General features: G+C 42.9%; 1 protein-coding gene across 1 annotated transcript in view; it reads right to left on the bottom strand.

The window, feature by feature from the left end:
• Positions 1–14,181, bottom strand: part of ADAMTS12 (ADAM metallopeptidase with thrombospondin type 1 motif 12) — a 392,745-nt gene extending 378,564 nt beyond the window's left edge. Inside the window, exons 1-2 of the mRNA XM_027520036.1 lie at positions 13,758–14,181; positions 559–920 (exon numbers count right to left, since the gene is read on the bottom strand). Coding sequence (XP_027375837.1) covers positions 559–920; positions 13,758–13,884 — 489 coding nt within the window. The 5' untranslated portion in view covers positions 13,885–14,181. The remainder of the gene's footprint in view (positions 1–558; positions 921–13,757) is intronic.
• Positions 14,182–21,339: the final 7,158 nt, after the last annotated feature.

Genomic DNA, 21,339 nt, shown 5'->3' with positions numbered 1-21,339 from the left:
ACTGAACTGAACTGAACTGAGAATCAACAATGAGCTCATAGCAGCTCACCATCTTTTTTTTTTTCTGGCTGTGCCAAAAGATATACAAGATCTTAGTTCCCTGAGCAGTGATCAAACCTGGGCCCCCTGCACTGGGAGCTCGAATTCTTAACCACTGGACCACCAGGGAAGTCCCTCACCATCCTTACTATATGCCACACACCCAGTGCAGGTCCAGGTTTTCCTAACTCCAAAGGGGCTAGCCAGCCAACCAGTCACCAACACCCTCAGAGCTGCCCCAGAGGTTGAAGACTCAACTCTGATCCACCACCACTTCTTGCTCTGATATTCTTGGTTGAACTTCTCCCTGGACCCTCAGTTCCGTTATTCTCTCCATTCCATCCAGATGGATTGACTTTTAATTGTATGCACTTTCTCTCCAGCCTGTTTGGGAACCTGGATCATGCATATCACAAGTGCTCAACTCATATGTGTTGAATGTGTGTGTGAATCTGTCTACAGTGGGTTCTCCAGGCCATGACAGCCAGGGACTGAGGGCAGAGAAGAAAGAGGACTCACCAGTCCATGGCAGGTGCTGAGGGCTGCAGTCCCGACCCTGGTGCCCTGCTGCAGAACTGTGCCCCTGAGATGGCAGGGGGGCCCCGAGGAAGCCTCCATCTTCACACGGGAGAGATTCCCGTATCTCCTCTCCACGATGTAGTTTTTGGAAAGTAATCCCTGATTGACCGTCAGGTTAAAGAACAAGTCCTTCTCATGGTGTGAAATTCTATAGTACACTCGGCCCTCTGGATCATCCAAATCTCTCTTTCTCCTGCCATTGGAGACAGAATGGTGCAAGCCGTAAGACAGAAAACGCCCGCTCGCGTCGACTCGGACAGGAGCCACCACGTGGTATTCTGGCAGGGCCTTGATAAAATGCTCTGGGGGCAAAAAGGAAACACAGAATAAGACGAAGAGATCCTTTCAACATGTACACACTGCTATGTTTAAAACGTATAACCAACAAAGTCCTACTGTAAATCACTGGAACTCACCTCAGTGTTATATGCAGCCTGGAAGGGAGGGGTGTTTGGGGAGAATGGATACACGTATATGTATGGCTGGGTCCCTTTGCTGTCCACCTAAACTATCACAACATTGTTAATCGGCTCTCCCCCAATATAAAATAACCAGTTAAAAAAAAGAGAGAGAGACTAAGAGATCCCTGCTGAATCGATGGTTAAGACAAATACACTCCTGTTTGAACTTGGATTTTAGCTTGCTGATTTCAAAATTCTACTGTTGACCTGAAGTTTAGAGATCGTTTCCATGGCATGAACTCCATCCACATCAAGTTCCCTAAACAACTCAGATGGACCCAGGGCTCTCTCACAGATGACAGGCAACTGTCTGAGCTGACATCAAGACATAGCTCTGGATGTCAGATGTTTCACCTGAGACAGACTAAGATGAGAATTAATGCATGAGGAATATGGTTAGGAAAGTGGCAAGATCAGTATGGCAAACAGGAACATTTCAGGTCTAGAGTTCATTCAGACAAATCACAGAGCTTCACCGTTGATCATAAGGAATGTAAATGCCTCTAAAATATTCAGTTAAGTCGGGTTGAAGGAAAAACGCAAAAGCACAGTAAATCCATCAAGTAGACCCTGAAAAACCTTGCATAGTTACAGCATAAGTGTTCTGTAATGTGACAATGAGTACGTAAAAGAACTTCGATGTTTCTTTTTTATTTTTATAAAATATACAAAATAAAATGGTAGGTGAACATATTAGATTCAGAAGCATGGGATCAAAATATAAAAATTTCCACTTTTTTATTGGGGCATAGTTGCATTCCAATGTTGCATTAGTTTCTGCTGTAAAGTGAAGTGAATCAGCTGTATGTATGTATATACATGATGTGGTACATACATATACAATGGAAAGTTACTCAGCCATAAGATGGAACAAAACTGTGCCATTTGCAGAGATGTGCATGGATCGAGAGAAGTAAATCAAAAATAGAAAAATAAATATTGTTTATTAACACATATATGTGGAATCTAGAAAACCGCCACTTCAAAAATGCAAGAATGAACACGTCTTCCTTTCTTCCACACATCAGAATGAACACATCTTTTGATTTCCTTAAATTGAAATCCCTACCACTGCCTCTTCACTTTCCTATTTGATAAAAACAAGAAATCTATTATATGTAGTAGAGAGTAAGCAGCAGGTTCCACATTACAGACTACCTAAGCAAGCCATTAACCACTTGAGCTGATAAACTAATCTTTTGCTTCAGGCCAAAAAAAAAAGTGGCGGTGGGGGGTGGTGTGGGCGGGGTGGGGGTGGGGGCGGGGGAGGAAGAAGAAAACAAAGGAGGGAGGGAGAGGGACTAGGAGAGAGACAAAGGGGAAAAAATTTTACTTTTCTGTTTCCACCCTCCAGCTGTACCCCTGCACTTTGTAACTTGCATTACTTTTTCGACTTATTTTCCCCAGCTAAAATGTCTTTTGCTCTATCAAAATCTTATATTTAACATAATCTTATGCCTTTTTAGCTTTCCTGGTGGCTCAGTGGTAAAGAACTCACTTGCAATGCACAAGATGCAGATTCAATCCCTGGGTGGGGAATATCCCCTGGAGAAGGAAATGGCAACCCACTCCACTATTCTTGCCTGGGAAATTCCATGGACAGAGGAACCTGGCGGACTATAGTCAATGGGGTCACAAAAGAATTGGACACAACTGAGCAACAACAACAATAACAACATGGTTTGTTTTTTTTTTAATTTGGCCTCACCCCGTGGCATGTGGGAACTTAGTTCCCTGACTAGGGATTGAACCCATGCCCCCCGATTGGAAAGCAGAGTCTTAACCTCTGGACCACCAAGGAAGTCCCAGCTTATGCTTATTTTTTGAAGTTTCAACTCAAATCCTCCCTCTTCTTTCTCCTAAAGTCCTTAAAGTTCTCCCTCTGTTCTGAACTGCCATGTCCTCATTTTCTGTAGCTCCCAGAACAGCCTGATTCTACAGAGCCGTTTGTTTATTATATTGCTGCTGCTAAGTCCCTTCAGTCATGTCCGACTCTGTGCGACCCCATAGACGGAAGCCCACCAGGCTCCCCCGTCCCTGGGATTCTCTAGGCAAGAACACTGGAGTGGGCCGCCATTTCCTTCTCCAATGCGTGAAAGGGAAAAGTGAAAGTGAAGTCACTCAGTCGTGTCCGACTCTTAGCGACCCCATGGACTGCAGCCTACCAGGCTCCACCATCCATGGGATTTTCCAGGCAAGAGTACTGGAGTGGGGTGCCATTGCCTTCTCCATTGTTTATTATATTACTGATTCCCAAACCCTTTAGAGGTCAGAATCTTGCATATCACAAGTGCCCAACTCATCTGTGTGCATGTAACACTGAACATATTTGTAGCTGACTATTCAAAAAAACCTGATTTAATGGGATACAACTATAAAAGAGCTTTTTTTTTTTTTTTTTTTTGCAGAAAACTCTCTTCAAACATACTTGTAGTTCATCTGTGCCTTGGATAAGTAAAATAAGAGAAAGATAAATACCATATGATCTTACTTATATATGGAACCTAAAAAACAGAGCAAATGAACAAACATAACAAAACGGAACAGACACACAGATACAGAGACAGAACAGGTGGTTGCCAGTGGGGAAGAGGGAAGGGGATGAGTGAAATAGATGAGGGAGAGTAAAAGGTACAAACTTCCAGTTACCAAACGAGTCATGGGGAAGAAATACACAGTGGGGGGAATATAGGCAATAATACTGTCATATCTTTGTACAGTAACAGATGGTAACTAAACCCACCAGTGATCATTTTGAAATGTATAGAAATATCACTGAATCACTACGTTATGTACCTGAAACTAACAGAGGTCAATTATACTTCAAAAAAAGAAGGAAAGAAAGAAAGAAGGAAACATGAGACAGAGAACAGCTTTCACTCCTAGGTCCTAACAAAGTCTCAGTTTTTAAGAGTAAAAACTCTAGACTCCTTGCTTCTGACTGCAGTGACTAAGAGCACCAGAGCACAGAGCAACACAAACAAACCTTAACAACAATCCTCAGTGCAAAGTAAGAATAAAAACAACTTAATACAGAGCCATTTACATTCAGGGAAAATACATGCAAAAACAGTAGTACAAAGTTTCCCAGGCCAGGACATACACAACAAAAAAAAAAACACATATGGAACCCATTAAAACAGTTTTCTATGCAGAGGACTGAGAGTGGAGAATGGGGACCAAAAGGCATAAATAAACAAAACAAGAAAGGCATTTTGCACAAATTAATAATGTGAATGTACCATGAACTAGGAGTCAGATTGACTCGGGCCTCTGTACTTCCCATCTCCAAGGAATATGTGGGCCTCGTAAGAATCAGAACTTCACTGCCCTTTCACATTCAGATCTCAGGAAAGGAATGGCCAGGTTGGCTGAGGATGGATGTAGCTCTAGTATTTCCCTCCTGTTGCTCTCTTCTTCTATGATTCCGTAATATCTCTGGTTCCCCCAGGGTTGGTGCAGTGGAGAGCAGAATGGGGTAGAAAAAGTCTTATTCAACTGAGTACAACCATCACCTTGCAACGGTACCCCTGTATGCTGATTCCTCTCAAGAGAAGCTTATGTACCTTCGAGGACCTGTCTCTAAAGATACATCCAAAGAATTAAACACGGCAGGTATAAAATAAAAGACTAACTTGCCTGAACCCCAGCGCCTATTGCCCAAAGAATAGAAAAGCAAATACATTTGCAGTTTTTGACCTAGTTGTTTTTGATCTACTGGGTTTTCTTAAGAGAGTCAGCATAAGCTGCCTGTGTAATAATATAATGATTACAATTATAGTAACCATTTAATGAACACTTGCTATAACTGTGCATGTGAGTGTGTTCAGTTGTATCCGATTCTTTGAGACCCCATGCATTGTAGCCCACCAGGCTCCTCTGTCCATGGGATTTTCCAGGCAAGAATGCTGGAGTGGGTTGCCATTTCCTCCTCCAGGGGATCTTCCTGACCCAAGGATCAAACCCACATCTCCTGCACTGCAAGCAGATGCTTTACACTGAGCCACCAGGGAAGCATTTGCTACAATAGTGCTCATTTTATCCGCACAAGACTCTGTGTCACAGATTCAGTTACTATCATTTCATAAAAAAAGAAACAGAATCTAAGAGAGGTCACAGAGCCAATATGCAACAAACTTAGATTAAAATCTTGAGATTCCTATTTCAAAATCATGTTCTTAGCCTCCACACTTCGTGTACATAAGCAGTTGCACTTGGCAGAGGGTACAGAGAGTAGAGGCGAGAACATTGCCCCCGAGCACGATGCTGCTGCTGCTACTGCTAAATCTTATCAGTCTGTGCGACCCCATAGACGGTGATGATCTGACAAGAGAAGAACTGGCTGACTTCTTTGAGAGGCCTCAAGTCACTCAGCAGTAAATGGAGAAAATAACTGCTCTTTATCTGGTGAAGTAAGGGGAGATAAAATCACCTTCACCCTTGATTTTACTGCAAAGGAGGTAGCTAAGCCACAGCAGCCAATAGATGTGGACGGAATTAGGAGGCTACTTAATGGAGTGTGTTTTATGTGGGCAGTCCAACTGCACTAGCCTCATCTATACAATGGGCATAAAAATAATAGCATCTTAGGGTGGTTGTGGGGCTTCCCTGCTGGCTCAGATGGTAAAGAATCTACCTGCAATGGGGAAGACCTGGGTTCGATCCCTGGGTTGGGAAGATCCCCTGGAGAAGGAAATGGCAACCCACTTCAGTATTCTTGCCTGGAGAATCCCCATGGACAGAAGAGCCTGGTGGGCTACAGTCCATGGGGTCGCAAAGAGTCAGACACAACTGGGTGACTAAGCACAGCACACAGGGTGGTTGTGACAATCAGGGCTGGTGCACTGAGATGACCCAGAGAGATGGTAGGGGAAGGGAGATGGGAGGGGGTGTACACCCGTGGCAGATTCATGTTGATGTATGGCAAAACCAATACAATATTGTAAAGAAATTAGCCTCCAATGAAAATAAATAAATTTATATTAAAATAATAATAAAAATAAAAGCAAATATATATATACACACACATAATAGATTTAGAACAGTGCTTAACAGATAATGCTCACTATCTAAATACTAGCTACTCACTCTTGGTATTAAATATAGAGACTTGGCTACTAGTGACCCCTGTGGCCTTAAATATATATAAGCTCCAAGCAGAGATGGGGAGAGGCCCAAGCTCATCTTGGCTTTCTCTCAGTGGGCGTTTAGTTTGGAGGAGTAGTTAGCTATTGTCTTGGCCAATAGAAAGCAGAGCTCAGAAGGGATATGACAAAGATGGAGAAACAAGATGTCAAGGAATAAGAATAACTCCTACTTTTTTTTTTTTTTTTACCAATTCTATTATCAAACATGACTTTTAGAGTATACCAAGAATCCCAGGGACGGGGGAACCTGGTGGGCTGCCGTCTATGGGGTCGCACAGAGTCGGACACGACTGACGCGACTTAGCAGCAGCAGCAGCAGCAACTTGGTTTCCTCTAATCCTCACAATTGTCTGGGTTATTACTGACTGTGTTCCTTGTCTGAGCCTTCATTCCCACCTCTATAAAAGGCAATAAAGAGGAGTAAGGATTCAGGCTGGGGCAACCTGAACCCAGAGCACACCCTCCTAACTTCTGCCCTCACTACTTCTCAAGGGTCTACCACTGAGAGCCAGAAGTCAAGAGGAGGGGCATCAACAAGGCTGTGGGTGGGACTAACACACGCCGTAATCACAGCACAGTCTGCACTAGGATTGGTGGGTGTAAAACACAAGCCACAAATACTTTGATTTGCCTTGTTTAAGATTAGATTTGAAACCCTAGGCCACAAGTTTAGATGATACTTCACGAGAAACTTTGGGGAAAGCCTGTTGTTATAAGCACTTTTGAAAATACAAACTGCCAACCGACCTTTTACCCTCTCTCAGAAAGGAGAGAGGTGAGAAATTATTGACCTGCCAGATTTTGTAAAATTTAAGTTAAATCTATACTTATTCTTTATATTTATTTCTATATGAGAGAACAATTGAGTTTCTAAGACTCCTTCCTACAAAGGGCAATGATATCACTACCTGTAATAGTAGGAAGTTTATTTTCATAATTCTCTTCCATGTGTTATTGTAACCTTTCAATTGTATTTTTATTAAGGAAAACTACATGCATGGAAAGGTTGTGGAGAATCGTACTGATTCAAAACTTTGACTCAAAGTTGTAAAATACACCAGAAGAAATTGAGTTTGCTCACCAGCCCTACGTTAACTAACCCACAGACAGTAAATGCTGATGAGAATGGAGACAAATCCCATACCAAAACTGTGAAGGCTCTTCTTACGTTAAGATCTGAAATCATTTCCTCTTTACAGAAGTTATCTTTTGCAAATGGCGTAAGCATATGATCATGACATTGGTCTTGAAACACACTGTAGCTCTCCCTCAGTTCTGCACAAGCCCATGCAGGGGATGGGCTTCATGGAGTTGCCAGCAGCAAAAGAGATCATGGAAGGACCCGTGACCTGTAAACAGTATAAGGTGTATGAACCTGAGGGGAGATTGCCAGCTGCAGAAGAGAGGCAGTATGTTGTGCGCAAGATTAATATTTCCTATAGTTCTGATGTTGAAGCTAAAACTCCAGTACTTTGGTCACCTGATGCGAAGAGCTGACTCACTAGAAAAGACCCTGATGCTGGGAAAGATTGAGGGCAGGAGGAGAAGAGGACGACAGAGGATGAGATGATTGGATGGCATCACCGACTCAATGGACATGGGTTTGGGTAAACTCCGGGGGTTAGTGATGGACAAGGGAGGCCTGGCATGCTGCGGTTCATGGGGCCACAAAGAGTCAGACGTGACTGAGCGACTGAACTGAACTGAATGGTTCTGATACTAGGTTGGGAGCCTTGTGGAAGTCATCACACACTCGTGTATATCACCACTGATCACTGAGGCAAGAATATTAGGCAGAGATTGTCCAATCTACCTGTTTGTAGTCCTAGAAAGTATTGGATTCATCTCCATGGTCCTTTCTACTTCCCTTGTGGTACAGTAGACAGGAAACTGCCTGCTAGGGCAGGGGACACAGGGAGCTCCCACTAAGCCCATATGCCACAACCACTGATCCTGTGCTCTGGAGCCTGCGAGCCATAACTACTGAAGCTCCTGTGCCCTACAGCTTGTGCTTCTCAACAGGAGAAGCCACCGCAAGGAGAAGCCCATGCACGTCAACAAAGAGTAGTCCCCGTTCGCAGCAAGTAGAGAAAGCCCAGGCAGTAAAAGAGTCCCAGTGCAGCCAAAAATAAATAAATAAACAAAATTATTTTAAAAACAATAATGTTGACTCTCCTGCCCTGCCCCTGAGAACTAGAAGGAACGTTAATAGTCATCAAGGTTCTGAGTCTGCCTCCCACTGCGGGACCCTGTGTGATGCCCCTCAACCTGCTGCTGGAGTGGCAGTTAGCAGGTACTCAATAAATGCATGTTGACTGACTGGCCAACCAGACCTCCCATTTCTCATCTGCAGAAATAAAAAGGATGACAGACATGATATCTGAAGTAATTTCCAAGTTTAAAAGTTTCGAACTTGGGTGCAATTGAAAAATGTTGTCAGAGTGGAAATGGAACTCTTTATAGAGTTTGAGTAATTGTGAAGCAGCAGGCAGTAAGGCAAAGCTCTAGTCTTCTTATTTCCAGAAAGCTTTAAAGATTTCCTTTTCAGTGCAAATCAAATTTACACTGAGGTATCACCTCACGTGGGTTGGAATGGTCATCATTAAAATATACAAATAACAAATGCTGGAGAGGATGTGGAGGAAAAAGGAACCTTCCTACACTGCTGCTGCGAATGTAAATTGGTGCAGCCACTACGGAAAACAGTCTGGAGGTTCCTCAAAAAACTAAAAATAGAGTTGCCATATGATCCAGCAATGCCACTCCTGGGGATATATCCAGACAAAAGTCTGAAAAGATACATGCACCCTATGTTCATAGTAGCATTACTCACAAGACATGGAGACAACCTACATGTCCATGGACAGATGAATGGATAAAGAAGATGTGGTATACAGATACAATGGAATATTGCACGCATGTGTGCTTAGTTGCTTGGTCGAAACCGACTCTTTGTGACCCCATGGACTGTAGCCCTCCAGGCTCCTCTGTCCATGGGATTTTCCAGCCAAGAATACTGGAGTGGGTTGCCATTTCCTCCTCCAGGGTGTCTTCCTGACCCAGGGATAGAACCCGAATCTCCTGGGTCTCCTGCATCACAGACAGATTCTTTACCACTGAGCCATGGGGAAGCCCACATATATACAATGGAATATTACTCAGCCATAAAAAAGAACGAACTAATACCATTTGTGGAGAAGGCAATGGCACCCCACTCCAGCACTCTTGCCTGGAAAATCCCATGGATGGAGGAGCCTGGTGGGCTGCAGTCCATGGGGTCGCAGAGAGTCGGACACGACTGAGTGACTTCACTTTCACATTTCCCTTTCCTGCATTGGAGAAGGAAATGGCAACCCACTCCAGTGTTCTTGCCTGGAGAATCCCAGGGACGGGGGAGCCTGGTGGGCTGCCGTCTATGGGGTCGCACAGAGTCGGACACGACTGACGCGACTTAGCAGCAGCAGCAGCAATACCATTTGTAGCAATATGAATGGACCTGGAGCGTATCATACTGAGTGAAGTAAGTCAGAAAACAAACATCATCTGGAAGCACTTATAGGTGGAATCTGGGCTTCCCATGTGGCTCAGTAGTAAAGAATCCACCCGCCAATGTGGGAGATAATGGTTCGATCCCTGGGTCAGGAAGACGCCCTGGAGGAGGAAAGGGCAGCTCACTCCGGTATTCTTGCCTGTATATACTGCCATATATAGAGTAGCCTGGCAGTCTACAGTCTATGGGGTCACAAAGAGTTGGACAAACTGAGCAACTGAGCACTCACGCACATATGTGGAATCTAAAATATGACACAAATCAGTCTATCTATGAAGCAGAAACAGACTCACAGACATAGAGAACAGACCCCAAAGAGGAATAGGGGGTGGATGGATTAGGAATTTGGGATTAGCAGATGTAAATTATTATATATAGAATGAATAAACAACAAGGTCTTACTGTAAAGGACAGTGAGCTGTATTCAATATCCTGTGATAAACCATAATGGAAAAGAATGTGGAATTGAATCACTTAGCTATACAGCAGAAACTAACACAACATGCAAATCAACTATACTTCAATTAAATAAATTTTTTAAAAAAGAATTTCCTTTTCTATCTAATTTACCTTCATTCTTATTCTCTCACTTATCTCCCTCTTTCTCTCTCTCTCTAAGTTCTAAAAGGAAATGTGCTCAACCATGTCTCCTTTGCACCAAATGGGGATTACTTGTAAATCCACCAGTGAGTTGACTGAGAACAAATATTTTGGTGAAAAGACTTTTAAAAATCTGAATTTTTTCCTGGTTTTATTTTATTTTAAGCTATTACAAAATAATGGTTATATTCCCCTGTGCTGTACAATATACCCTTGAAGTTTACTTATTTGATATATAGTAGTTTGTATCTCTTAACCCCTATCCTTGTCTTGCCCTACCCTCTTCTCTCTCCCCATTGGTAACCACTAATTCATACTCTATATTTGTGAGTCTGTTTCTGTTTTGTTATATTCAATCATTTTATTTTTTAGATTCCACATATAAGTGATATCATATGATGTTTGTCTGTGTCTGACTTATTTCACTAAGCAAAATGTCCTCTAGGTCCATCCACATTGTTGCAAATGGCAAAACTTGATTCTTTTTATGGCTGAGTAGTATTCCATTGTATCTATGTACCACATCTTTATCCATTCACCTACTGATGGACACTTAGGTTTCTTCCATATCTCGGCTGTTATAAACAGTGTTGCTATGAACATTGGGATACATGTATCTTTTTGAATTAGTGTTTTCATTTTCTTCCAGTATTTTCCCAGGAGTGGAATTCCTAGATCATAAGGTAGTTCTATTTTTATTGTTTTGAGAAATCTCCATACTGTTTTCCAGAGCGGCTGTACAAATTTATGTTACTACTAACAGAGATCAGCCCTGGCTGTTCCTTGGAAGGAATGATGCTAAAGTTGAAACTCCAGTACTTTGGCCACCTCATGCGAAGAGCTGACTCATTGGAAAAGACTCTGATGCTGGGAGGGATTGGGGACAGGAGGAGAAGGGGACGACAGAGGATGAGATGGCTGGATGGCATCACCAACTCGATGGACGTGAGTTTGAGTGAACTCCGGGAGTTGGTGATGGACAGGGAGGCCTGGCGTGCTGCGATTCATGGGGTCGCAAAGAGTCAGACATGACTGAGCGACTGAACTGAACTGAACAGTATACAAGGACTCCCTTTTCTCCACATTCTCACCAACATTTATGACTTGCTGACTTTATGATGATAGCTATCCTGAAAGGTGTGAGGTGACGTCTCATCACAGTTTTGGTGTGCATTTCTCTGATGATCTGTGATGTTGAGCATCTTTTTATGTGCCTGTTGGCCATCTTTCTTAGAAAAAACATATATTCAAGTCTTCTGCCCATTTTTTGGTTGTTTGCTTTTTTTATATAGAGAGTAATATTTATATGTATATATATTTGGATTTTAACCCCTTATCAGTTACAGCATTTGCAAGTATTTTCTCTCATTCAGTCGATTGTCTTTCATTTTGTTGATGCCTTCCTTTGCTGTGCAAAAGCTTTTAAGTTTAATCAGGTCTCATTTGTTTGCTTTTGCTTTTGTTTCTTTTGCCTTAGGAGACATATCTGAAAAAATATTTCTATGGTTTATGTCAAAGAGTGTTCTGCCTATGTTCTTTTCTAGAAGTTGAATGGTTTCAAATCTGACATTTAGGTCTTCAACTAAAATCGAAAAAATTTTTGGAAATTATTTTTAATATCTATGCATCACCAATAAGCTCAGAGTACTGTACAGCTCTTTTTTGGTATCAACGCCTCTCAGCACACAACCCTAAAGGTGACTTATCTCTTGCATTCCAGAGAGGAGAAAGCAAGTCCCAGTGGAGTCTGCTCCACACTAAGCTGAATTCACTTACAAAGAAGATGTGGAGCAAGCAGAGCTGAAAACCAGCCCAGGAGAATGTGTGGTTTTGAACCAAACCATCTCCAAATGCCCTGGGAAGTGCTCGCAAGCTTTGTTTGTGCTGCCAGCAAAAGAGACTTTTCATAAAAGGGCTGTTTTTCAAAGAACAACAAATGCTGCTATTTTAAACTTGGGGGTGGGAGATCTATCTGGACCTGGACCGTTTACACAAGCGAGTGCTGGCTGACTGACATCTCACCCCAGTGTCTGCAGCTCTGGCTTCCAAGGAAAGCAAAGGGTCCCGCTTCTGATGGCTCTGGGAGTCAGCATATGAGCTCTCCAGCTGTAGTTGAACTTTGCAACGTAGGCAGAAATCCTCAACAAGGTCAGGCTGGTGATGTTTACCACCCAAGTGGTCTTGGGGATTAAAGGGGGCCAGGAAGCTATAGCAGACTTGAGCACAGTCCGCAGACACAGGACTTAATGGACACTAACCCCCATGCTCTGTGTGTGTGTGTGTGTGTGTGTGTGTGTGTGTGTGTATGTTGTCCCTATTATTGCTCTAGGACAATGCTGCCTGACTGTAAGAAGCCAGCCGCTGGAGTCAGGCTACCTGGGTTTACAGCCTCACTTCACCATAGCTAAGCTCATAAACTCCCCAGGTTTCAGCTTCCTTGTGTGTAAAGCAGAGGTGGTAACAAAGGTGCCTGCACCCAGGAGGCTGTTGTCAGCAGTCAAGAGGCTGACACACCAGAGTGCTCCCACATCCAACCACACCAGCCATGGCTGCTGCCATGACTGTTGGCTCTCAGAAGCCCAATGAACTGCCCACCAAATGGGAATGTGTGTCTGGCCTTCGCAAATCCAAAGAAAAGGCAGAGATGACAACACCATCCTGCTCAGGATGTTAGATTTTAAAAACATGTAATAATAATAATAACAACAACAACGAGTATAATCACCAATTTCCATCACAATTCCAGTGCTTTCTCTCGCATTATAGAGATTCATGAAATTCTGGAAGAGAAGCAGCCAGAGGCGATCAGCAGGACAGAACAGGGAAAGGTGAGCTCCTACGGTAGGACATTTTCTAAAAGGGCTGTTATTTTTACAACACAGCCCTAAATCTTTCCAGGAAAGGAAAACACAGCCAAGCTCACTCAGCAGGGGGGGTGCGGAATCGCATTTCCCTTCCCCTCACCAGAAGTTTCAAACTAATGGCAACGACTGCCAGCGGCCGGTTGGAACTTTAATTTTTTTTTTAAAAAAAAAAGTCATTTTCCGTGTTCAGAGTCTGAAAAACAGGGATTGAAACAGTGCAGTGTTCAGAGGAGAAAAAGGCGGTAAGGAGTTACTAGCTAACTCTCGAGTCTTCGCAGCAGCATCCTTCGTGTACAAGAGTCCCGACCTTCGGTTTCCGTAAGAAGTAAGGACTCGACACGTTAAGCACTGAATTCCGAGATGCCCAGGGTTACCCAGCTCCCAGCCCAGATTTCTTTGCAACTCAGCCAAACGGCTTTGCGGAGTTCAGCTGAGTGGGGGAAGGGGAAAAAGAGCAACCAACTTTGCATGCGTCTTAGCCTGCGGTTTTCAAAGGAAATAAAGAAAAGACACTAACCTTGCCTCTTGTCTGGGAAGCGCACCGGGCCCGGCTGAGGTTGTCGCCCATAGCAAAGGGCCCCCAGGTTCAGGAGCTGAGCCACCACGGAGAGCTTTGCAAGCCAGCTCCTCTGGGCACATGGCATGATTCAGTCGTTGGGGAGAAGAAAAGTCAACAAGTTGTAGCTCTCAGCTCAAGAAATCAAGTCCTCGCCCGTGGCCAAGCAGGAAGATGCAGGGGTGCATGGTCCAGGAGTGGGGAGAGGGAGGCTGCAAGGCTGCCCACGAGCTCCCTTTGCTTTTTTTAAGCAGAAAGGGGCTTGTTACCTTTCCGTCCCCTCCCTCCTCCTGAAAGGGGAGTGATTCAGCTGACAGCGTCTGCTTTCCGAGGGCTGTGGAATGGGTCGGAGCGGGAGGCCGCAGCCCACCCCCGATCCCCACCCCTCTGCCTTGGGCGCCCGGCCTCCTTCAAGCCAGCCCCGCGCATCTTCCTCCCGGACTCCCACCCCCGCGCTTCGCCGCCCCGCCCAGAGCCCGACCGAGCCGGCCAAATAGGGGAGCTCAGGGAGAGTCACCCTGGGCGTGACCGCGAGTGAGAGGCCCCCAGGCCAGTCCCTCATACACGAGGAAAACATTGAAGGCAGAGATGGGGTAGAGGGGACCCCACTCCCTGACCCTCCTCAGCTCAGTGCTGCCCCCTCTCCGCCCTTTCTCCTCCCCGTTCCTGAACTTTTCCTACCCCTACCAAGCCTCCTCTGCCGGCCCTCTGTCTCCAAGATTCTCTTCCAGGGCCGGCTAGGGCTTACCTTTCAAAAACATAACAAGCAGTTTTTCCTTTTGCCCGGTTACACAAAGGGAAATGGTGTGTTCACACGCTAGTGCAACCCTGGACAAGACTCTGTGCCATGAGGTGATGGGACCAAAGGACCAGGAACAGCTTGTAGTCTGCAGGCCTCTTTGGGGCTTTTCTAATCTTCCTAAGCCCACCTCCACTCACCCAAAAGGAAACCGGAAGAGTAGAGGAAGTCAGTCAGCCCCAGAAGGTGTCAAAGTGTTTCTCCAGTTTACCTGCATATGGAAGGCGAAACCATCCAGAGGCTCAAGCTTTACATCAATGAGACTGCTGCAAACTAGGGTGCTTGCCAGGCATCCTGAGAATTTCCTGGGATAATTCACTCAAAGTTTTGCACCTCAGGGCTGAAACAGGCCTCTTTATTCCATTCAGGAGGAATTTGGCTCCATACTGGTTCTCCGTGGCTTCCTGCACCCATATGTGTTCAGTGAGTGGAGTGGGTACCAACTCATCTAGCCCAGGGCCAAGCAGTGAGCGAAGCAAAAGGTGGTGCTCACAGACCCGGGGTGGGTAGTTTGAAGGACTTTAGACTGGATACATACATACCACATTTCTTGTTATTGCCATTACAAATGCCCATAAGTTTGGCAACATGAAACAACACAAATTTAGTGTCTTACAGGTCTGGAGGTCAGAAGTCTGAGATGGGTCTTGCTGGGCTAAATCAAGGTTAACACAGCCGCATTCCTCACTGAAGGCTGTTTCCTTGCCTTTTCTGGGTTCTAGAGAGTACATCATGAGAAACCTGGGCTGGAAGAAGCACAAGCTGGAGTCAAGATTGCCGGGAGAAATATCAATAACCTCAGATATGCAGATGACACCACCCTTATGGCAGAAAGTGAAGAGGAACTAAAAAGCCTCTTGATGAAAGTGAAAGAGGAGAGTGAAAAAGTTGGCTTAAAGCTCAACATTCAGAAAACGAAGATCATGGCATCTGGTCCCATCACTTCATGGGAAATAGATGGGGAAACAGTGGAAATAGTGTCAGACTTTATTTTTTTGGGCTCCAAAATCACTGCAGATGGTGACTGCAGCCATGAAATTAAAAGACACTTACTCCTTGGAAGGAAAGTTATGACCAACCTAGATAGCATATTCAGAAGCAGAGACATTACTTTGCCAACAAAGGTCCGTCTAGTCAAGGCTATGGTTTTTCCAGCAGTCATGTATGGATGTGAGAGTTGGACTGTGAAGAAAGCTGAGCACCGAAGAATTGATGCTTTTGAACTGTGGTGTTGGAGAAGACTCTTGACTTGTGGTGTTGGAGAAGACTCCTTGGACTGCAAGGAGATCCAACCAGTCCATTCTAAAGGAGATCAGTCCTGGGTGTTCTTTGGAAGGAATGATGCTAAAGCTGAAACTCCAGTACTTTGGCCACCTCATGCAACGAGTAGACTCATTGGAAAAGATCCTGATGCTGGGAGGGCTTGGGGGCAGGAGGAGAAGGGGACGGCAGAGGATGAGATGGCTGGATGGCATCACCGACTCGATGGACATGAGTTTGAGTGAACTCCAGGAGTTGGTGATGGACAGAGAGGCCTGGCATGCTGCAATTCATGGGGTCTCAGAGTGGATACGAATGAGCTACTGAACTGAACTGAGAGGCTGCCCACATTCCTTGGCTCATGGCCATCTTCTCCCATTTTCAAAGACAGTAAGGGCCAGTTGGATCTCTTAAGTCACATCATCCTGACACTACCTCTTTTTCCTCCCTTTTCCATGTATAAGGACCTTTGTGATTGCATTCTAAAGCCACCCAGATCATCCAGGTTCATCTTTTTATGAAAAGTCAGCTGATTGTTGCTATTGTTCAGTCACTTAGTCATGTGTGACTCTTTGTGACACTGTGGACTGTACATCAGGCTCTTCTGTCCACCATCTCCCGAAGTTTGCTCAAATTCATGTCCATTGAGTTGTGATGCTATCTAACTATCTTATCCTCTGCCTCTGCCTTCTTATTTTGCCCGTAATCTTTTCCAGTGAGTCGGCTCTTTGCATCAGGTAGCCAAATGGAAGAACTTCACATCAGTCCTTCTAATGAACATTCAGGATTGATTTCCTTTAGGATTTGACTGGCTTGATCTCCTTACAGCCCAAGTGACTCTCAAGAGAGTCAGATGATTAGCAACTTTAATTCCATCTGCAACTTTTATCCTCCTTGCCATACAACATTACATGTTATGTTGTGATGTCATAGATCAGTCATAGAACTGCTCTGAGCCTCTGTTCCTTTCATATAAATATTAGTTAAGAAGAGCATAACTTTAGTCCAAAGGAGATTCAGATAAGACATGCATGTCTAGTGAAATGTCATGAAGATCCAACAGAAAGGCAATTGCAAGGGTGTTGAAGAACCATTTGGGGCTAGAACTCTTTCTTTCCCTTTTGTCCTCTTCCTCTTGTCCTTCTTCTCCTCCTCTTCTTCCTCCTTCTGTTTCTTCTTCTTCTTGTAATAGCAAGCAGAGTCTCACCTGAAGGGTGAGGAAAAAGAGTTTCTTGCTGGCATTTAAAGACCAGAGATGCTGCTAAACCACCTGCAAAGCATAGACTTCTCTCCACAACAAAGAATATGCCAATAGTGCCAAGGTTGAGATAACTTTTTCTAGATACATGTACAGCAGTCAGAGTTCTTTTATACTTTTTGCCATTAAAAGAATTTTTTTTCTGGAGTAATCACTTACTGGATTTCACTTACAATGCTGTGTCAGTTTCAGGTATACAGCAGAGTGTTTCAGTTATACATATACCTATATTTATTATTTTTCAGTGTCTTTTCTATTTTTCTTTTTTCCTTCTTTTTCCCCAAGTGCTGTTGAAGAGACTCACATAATTGTCCCTAGTGGTGCAACGACCAGTTCATCTTCCAACTTCAGCAAGTTTTCAACATGGCTCAGCACAGTTATGCATCCTGCTGCTGTTCTAAGACTGAGTTCCTCTTACTGTCACCAGAATTTATGAAATTCCTCCAAAGCCTGCTGTTACCTGGGAGCAGAGGGAAGAATTAACCCTCTTCTTGTCAATGGGAAAAGGAAACAGATCCTTTTGGTGACCAAGGCTGTAGCAGCAAAAGAGCTCACAGTCTTTCCTGGTGTGTCCTCAAAAGAGAGCACAGCTGTGAAGCAGTGCATCGTCTCCTAAACCTCCCATGACTGATGCAAATATGCTCCCATTGAAGAAAAACTACAAACACATACAGAATGCCAGTGTTTTATAAGAGGTCAGGACAGTAAACACAATATTTATCACACACTGACTATTTACTGGGTATTGTCCTGTATCTGTATTACTTTATTTACTCTTCACAAAACCACGTTAGTTAGACAGTTACTATTATTAGCCTTGATTTGTGGATGAGAAAACACACACTGAAAGGTTACTTAACTTGCCTAGGATCACATCACTATGAAGTGGAAAATCAGGGTGAAGCAGTGAAGGTAAGAAAAAATGAAGACTTAGCCAAGATGCTAAGTAGAACCAAATATAGATGTATCTTACTTACTCGCAGTGTCTTCATCCACAAGGCGTGGAGGGACTAATACTGATGTACAGACATCACCAATGTGTGCCAGGCAGTGGTTCAGTCTGTAAGTAAAGTGTTTTCCATGTAAAAATACAAATTGGGTCAAAAGATAAAATGCCTCACAAAGAGTTCCCTCTGTTACATAGGCAAACAGCAAAGTTCATACTTACCTTAAAAAGGCATAACGAAGTTCAGACTTTCCTTTAAAACCTGTAGAAGAACAAGGGATGGCTGAAATTCAAGGAACATTAGCTCAAGGCATTTTTCACAGCTCTTATTAACACTGGAAAGACAAAAATAACTGACATAGACCAAGAAGACCAACTCTGACTTGGCCCCAAGAATCACAAATTAATACTACGAAAAGTTAACCCTACCTTAATACCATCATCAGCACCACTTCATAATGACAATCATGGTATCATGCTTTATAGTTTACAAGATTCCTTTAGTAAGCCAAGTTAGAGGATGAAAGGGAGAAAAGTCTTCCTCTGAACTTTTCAAGCATAGTTAGACCTTAACTCTGCTTAGAAGTCAAAAAACAATGTCTTCAAAAATCATACATTTTAATATTGCTGTCACATGTACTATTTTCTTTTAAACCTCTCTGCATTCCTTCAAGTAGATGGAGATGGTATTTGAAACCCTCGGGATTGTCAGTTCACTTCTATTTTTCCACCTACTTGTAGTCAATGTATACTTTTATCAATAATTAGCACTGCCCATTCCCATCACCAAGAGAGCCTGTCTTCCTCACTCAGCCTGAAGCTCCTGGAACCTACTTGGCTCTGTATTAAATGAATGCCATTGAACCATTCTTCAGACATTGTAATTAATCCATTTGACTAAAGAAACAATGTCATGTCAATGCCTCTTTTAAAGCCATGGCTGAAAAGGCTATGGATCCCTGATTAATGAAACATATTATTGGCTGAAAGAAAAGAGCACTTCTCAGAAAAAGATTGTGTAGCACTTGAATCAGAATGCTGCAGCAAATTGAATCTAAAGTTAGTTTGGAAACATCTTAAGCCTAATCAAAATGAAATATAACAAGGGTTTATTGTGGTTGATGGAAGGAGATCTACATGGGTCATAGGTCACAGGGAGTCCAGGTGAGGTGAGGGGGAATATGGTGTTGCCTGGTAAAAGATATCAGAACCTCAGCAGTGTAAAGAGAGTATCCCTGTAGGACAGCTGCCCAGGACGTGTATCAGAACCATGGCAGAGGGAGAAGGGCACCCACCTAAGAGCTGATGCCCCAGCAGAGTGTTGAAATACTGACAGGGTAGTGGGATGATGGTGGCAACTGAGGCAGTGACTGGAGAGTATTTAGATGCAGGGGGATTGATCAAATATGTTAACAGAACAAGGATAATGGAAGTCAAGTTTCTCACTGCCAGTGAAGAGAAGTAACTGTAAGAGAAAAGAGAAGAGCAGAATGAACTCAGGGATGCTGTTTTGTAACTGAATCCATAGTTGGAACCCATAGTTGTTGATGTCTGTATAGATATGTGCAGAAATAAAGATATGACTGTGTGAAAGTGTTATATATATGTGTATATGCATATATATATATATATATATATATATATATATATATATATATTTCCTAGGCCTGTCCATTTGAATATGTTGGAGCAACAATACCCCAAAAGCAATGAGCGCATCTGACAGCAAGGTCTTAAATTCTAAAAATACCATTTCCCCCTAAAAGAACTAAGAATCCTTAAAGAAATGACTGATTTCAAAACTAAGACTTGGAAAAAACAGAAGATCAGCCTGAATTGTTCCAAAAAAATTTATTGTTCAAAAAACAAACAAACAGAAACAGCCAACAACAACAAGGAAAGACTCAAAGAAAGATGAGGGCACATCAGAAGGAGAGAGAAGCTGGCCTGAAACAGTGTCCACTAGCCAAATCTAAGAAAGTTTAAGCAAAAATACACAATAGTAATAAATTATTAGACATACAATAAAATAAGAACCTCAAATCCATTCTGATACAAATAGATAAATGAATAGAAAGAAAGGTCAATGAGGAATGGAAACTTTATATAATTTTATGTTACCTCCTCCCAAATATTTATTATGAAGTACTCGAAGAGTAGACTGCAAAAGCCTAGCAGGTATCACCTTAATTAAGTTAACAAAGTAAGCAGAATCAGCAATGTGGAAAATCAAAGCTGTGCACTACCTGATAGGCTTCAGTGAGAACATGACTTCTGTGAAATCTCTGCCAGAGATACATAACCTGAATATAACAAGAAGGAAATATCAGATAAACCAAAATTGAGAGACATTCTACAAAACAGCTGGCTTTTTATCTTCAAAAGGCCATGAAAGTCAAAGGAAAACTGAAAAACTCTTCTAGATTGAAGGAGATCAAAGAGATTTGACAACTAAATCCAACATATGAGTCTGAATAGGATCCTTGGCTTACAAAAGACATTGTTGGATCAATTAGTGAAATTTGAAAGAGGACAGAGGATTGGATGGTAGTATTGTTTCATTTAATTTTCTGAATGTGATGTGGTTTTGTAGAAGAGCTTCCTTGTTTTTTAGAGGTACACCTTAAAGTATATGAAAGTGATGGGGCATCTAGCTGATAAATTCCTCATCAATAATTTAGAACACAAAATGGTTTTTTGCTTTTTTTAACTTTCAACTTTTCTGTAAGTTTGAGAATGATTCTAAGTAAAAAACATCAAATGTAACAGTCTGTTCTCATTCTGTATTTAACACCTGGTGGCAATGCTATAGAATTGGAAATTAGAGAAGCCTAACAATGAGAAGATAGATGATACCACCCTCCTGGTAGAAAGTGAAGAGGAACTAAAGAGCCTCTTGATGAAGGTGAAAAAGGAGAGTGAAAAAGCTGGCTTAAAACTCAACATTCAAAAAGCTGAGATCATGGCATCCAGTCCCATCACTTCATGGCAAATAGATGGGGAAAAAGTGAAAATATTGACAGACTACTTTCTTGGGCTCCAAAATCACTGTGGATAGTGACTGCAACCATGAAATTAAAAGATGCCTGCTCCTTTAAAGAAAAGCTATGACAAACCTAGACAGTGTATTAAAAAGCAGAGACATCACTTTGCCAGCAAAGATCCGTCTAGTTAAAGCTATGGTTTTTCCAGTAGTCATGTATGGATGTGAGAGTTGGACCATAAAGAAGGCTGAGCGCCAAATAATTGAAATAATTGATGCTTTCAAACTACAGTGCTG

The sequence above is a fragment of the Bos indicus x Bos taurus genome, chromosome 20 (genome assembly GCF_003369695.1).
Source record: "Bos indicus x Bos taurus breed Angus x Brahman F1 hybrid chromosome 20, Bos_hybrid_MaternalHap_v2.0, whole genome shotgun sequence".
Classification (NCBI taxonomy): Eukaryota; Metazoa; Chordata; class Mammalia; order Artiodactyla; family Bovidae; genus Bos; species Bos indicus x Bos taurus.
Note: the sequence above shows the minus strand (reverse complement) of the source record. Positions and strands in the feature narration are given on the sequence as shown.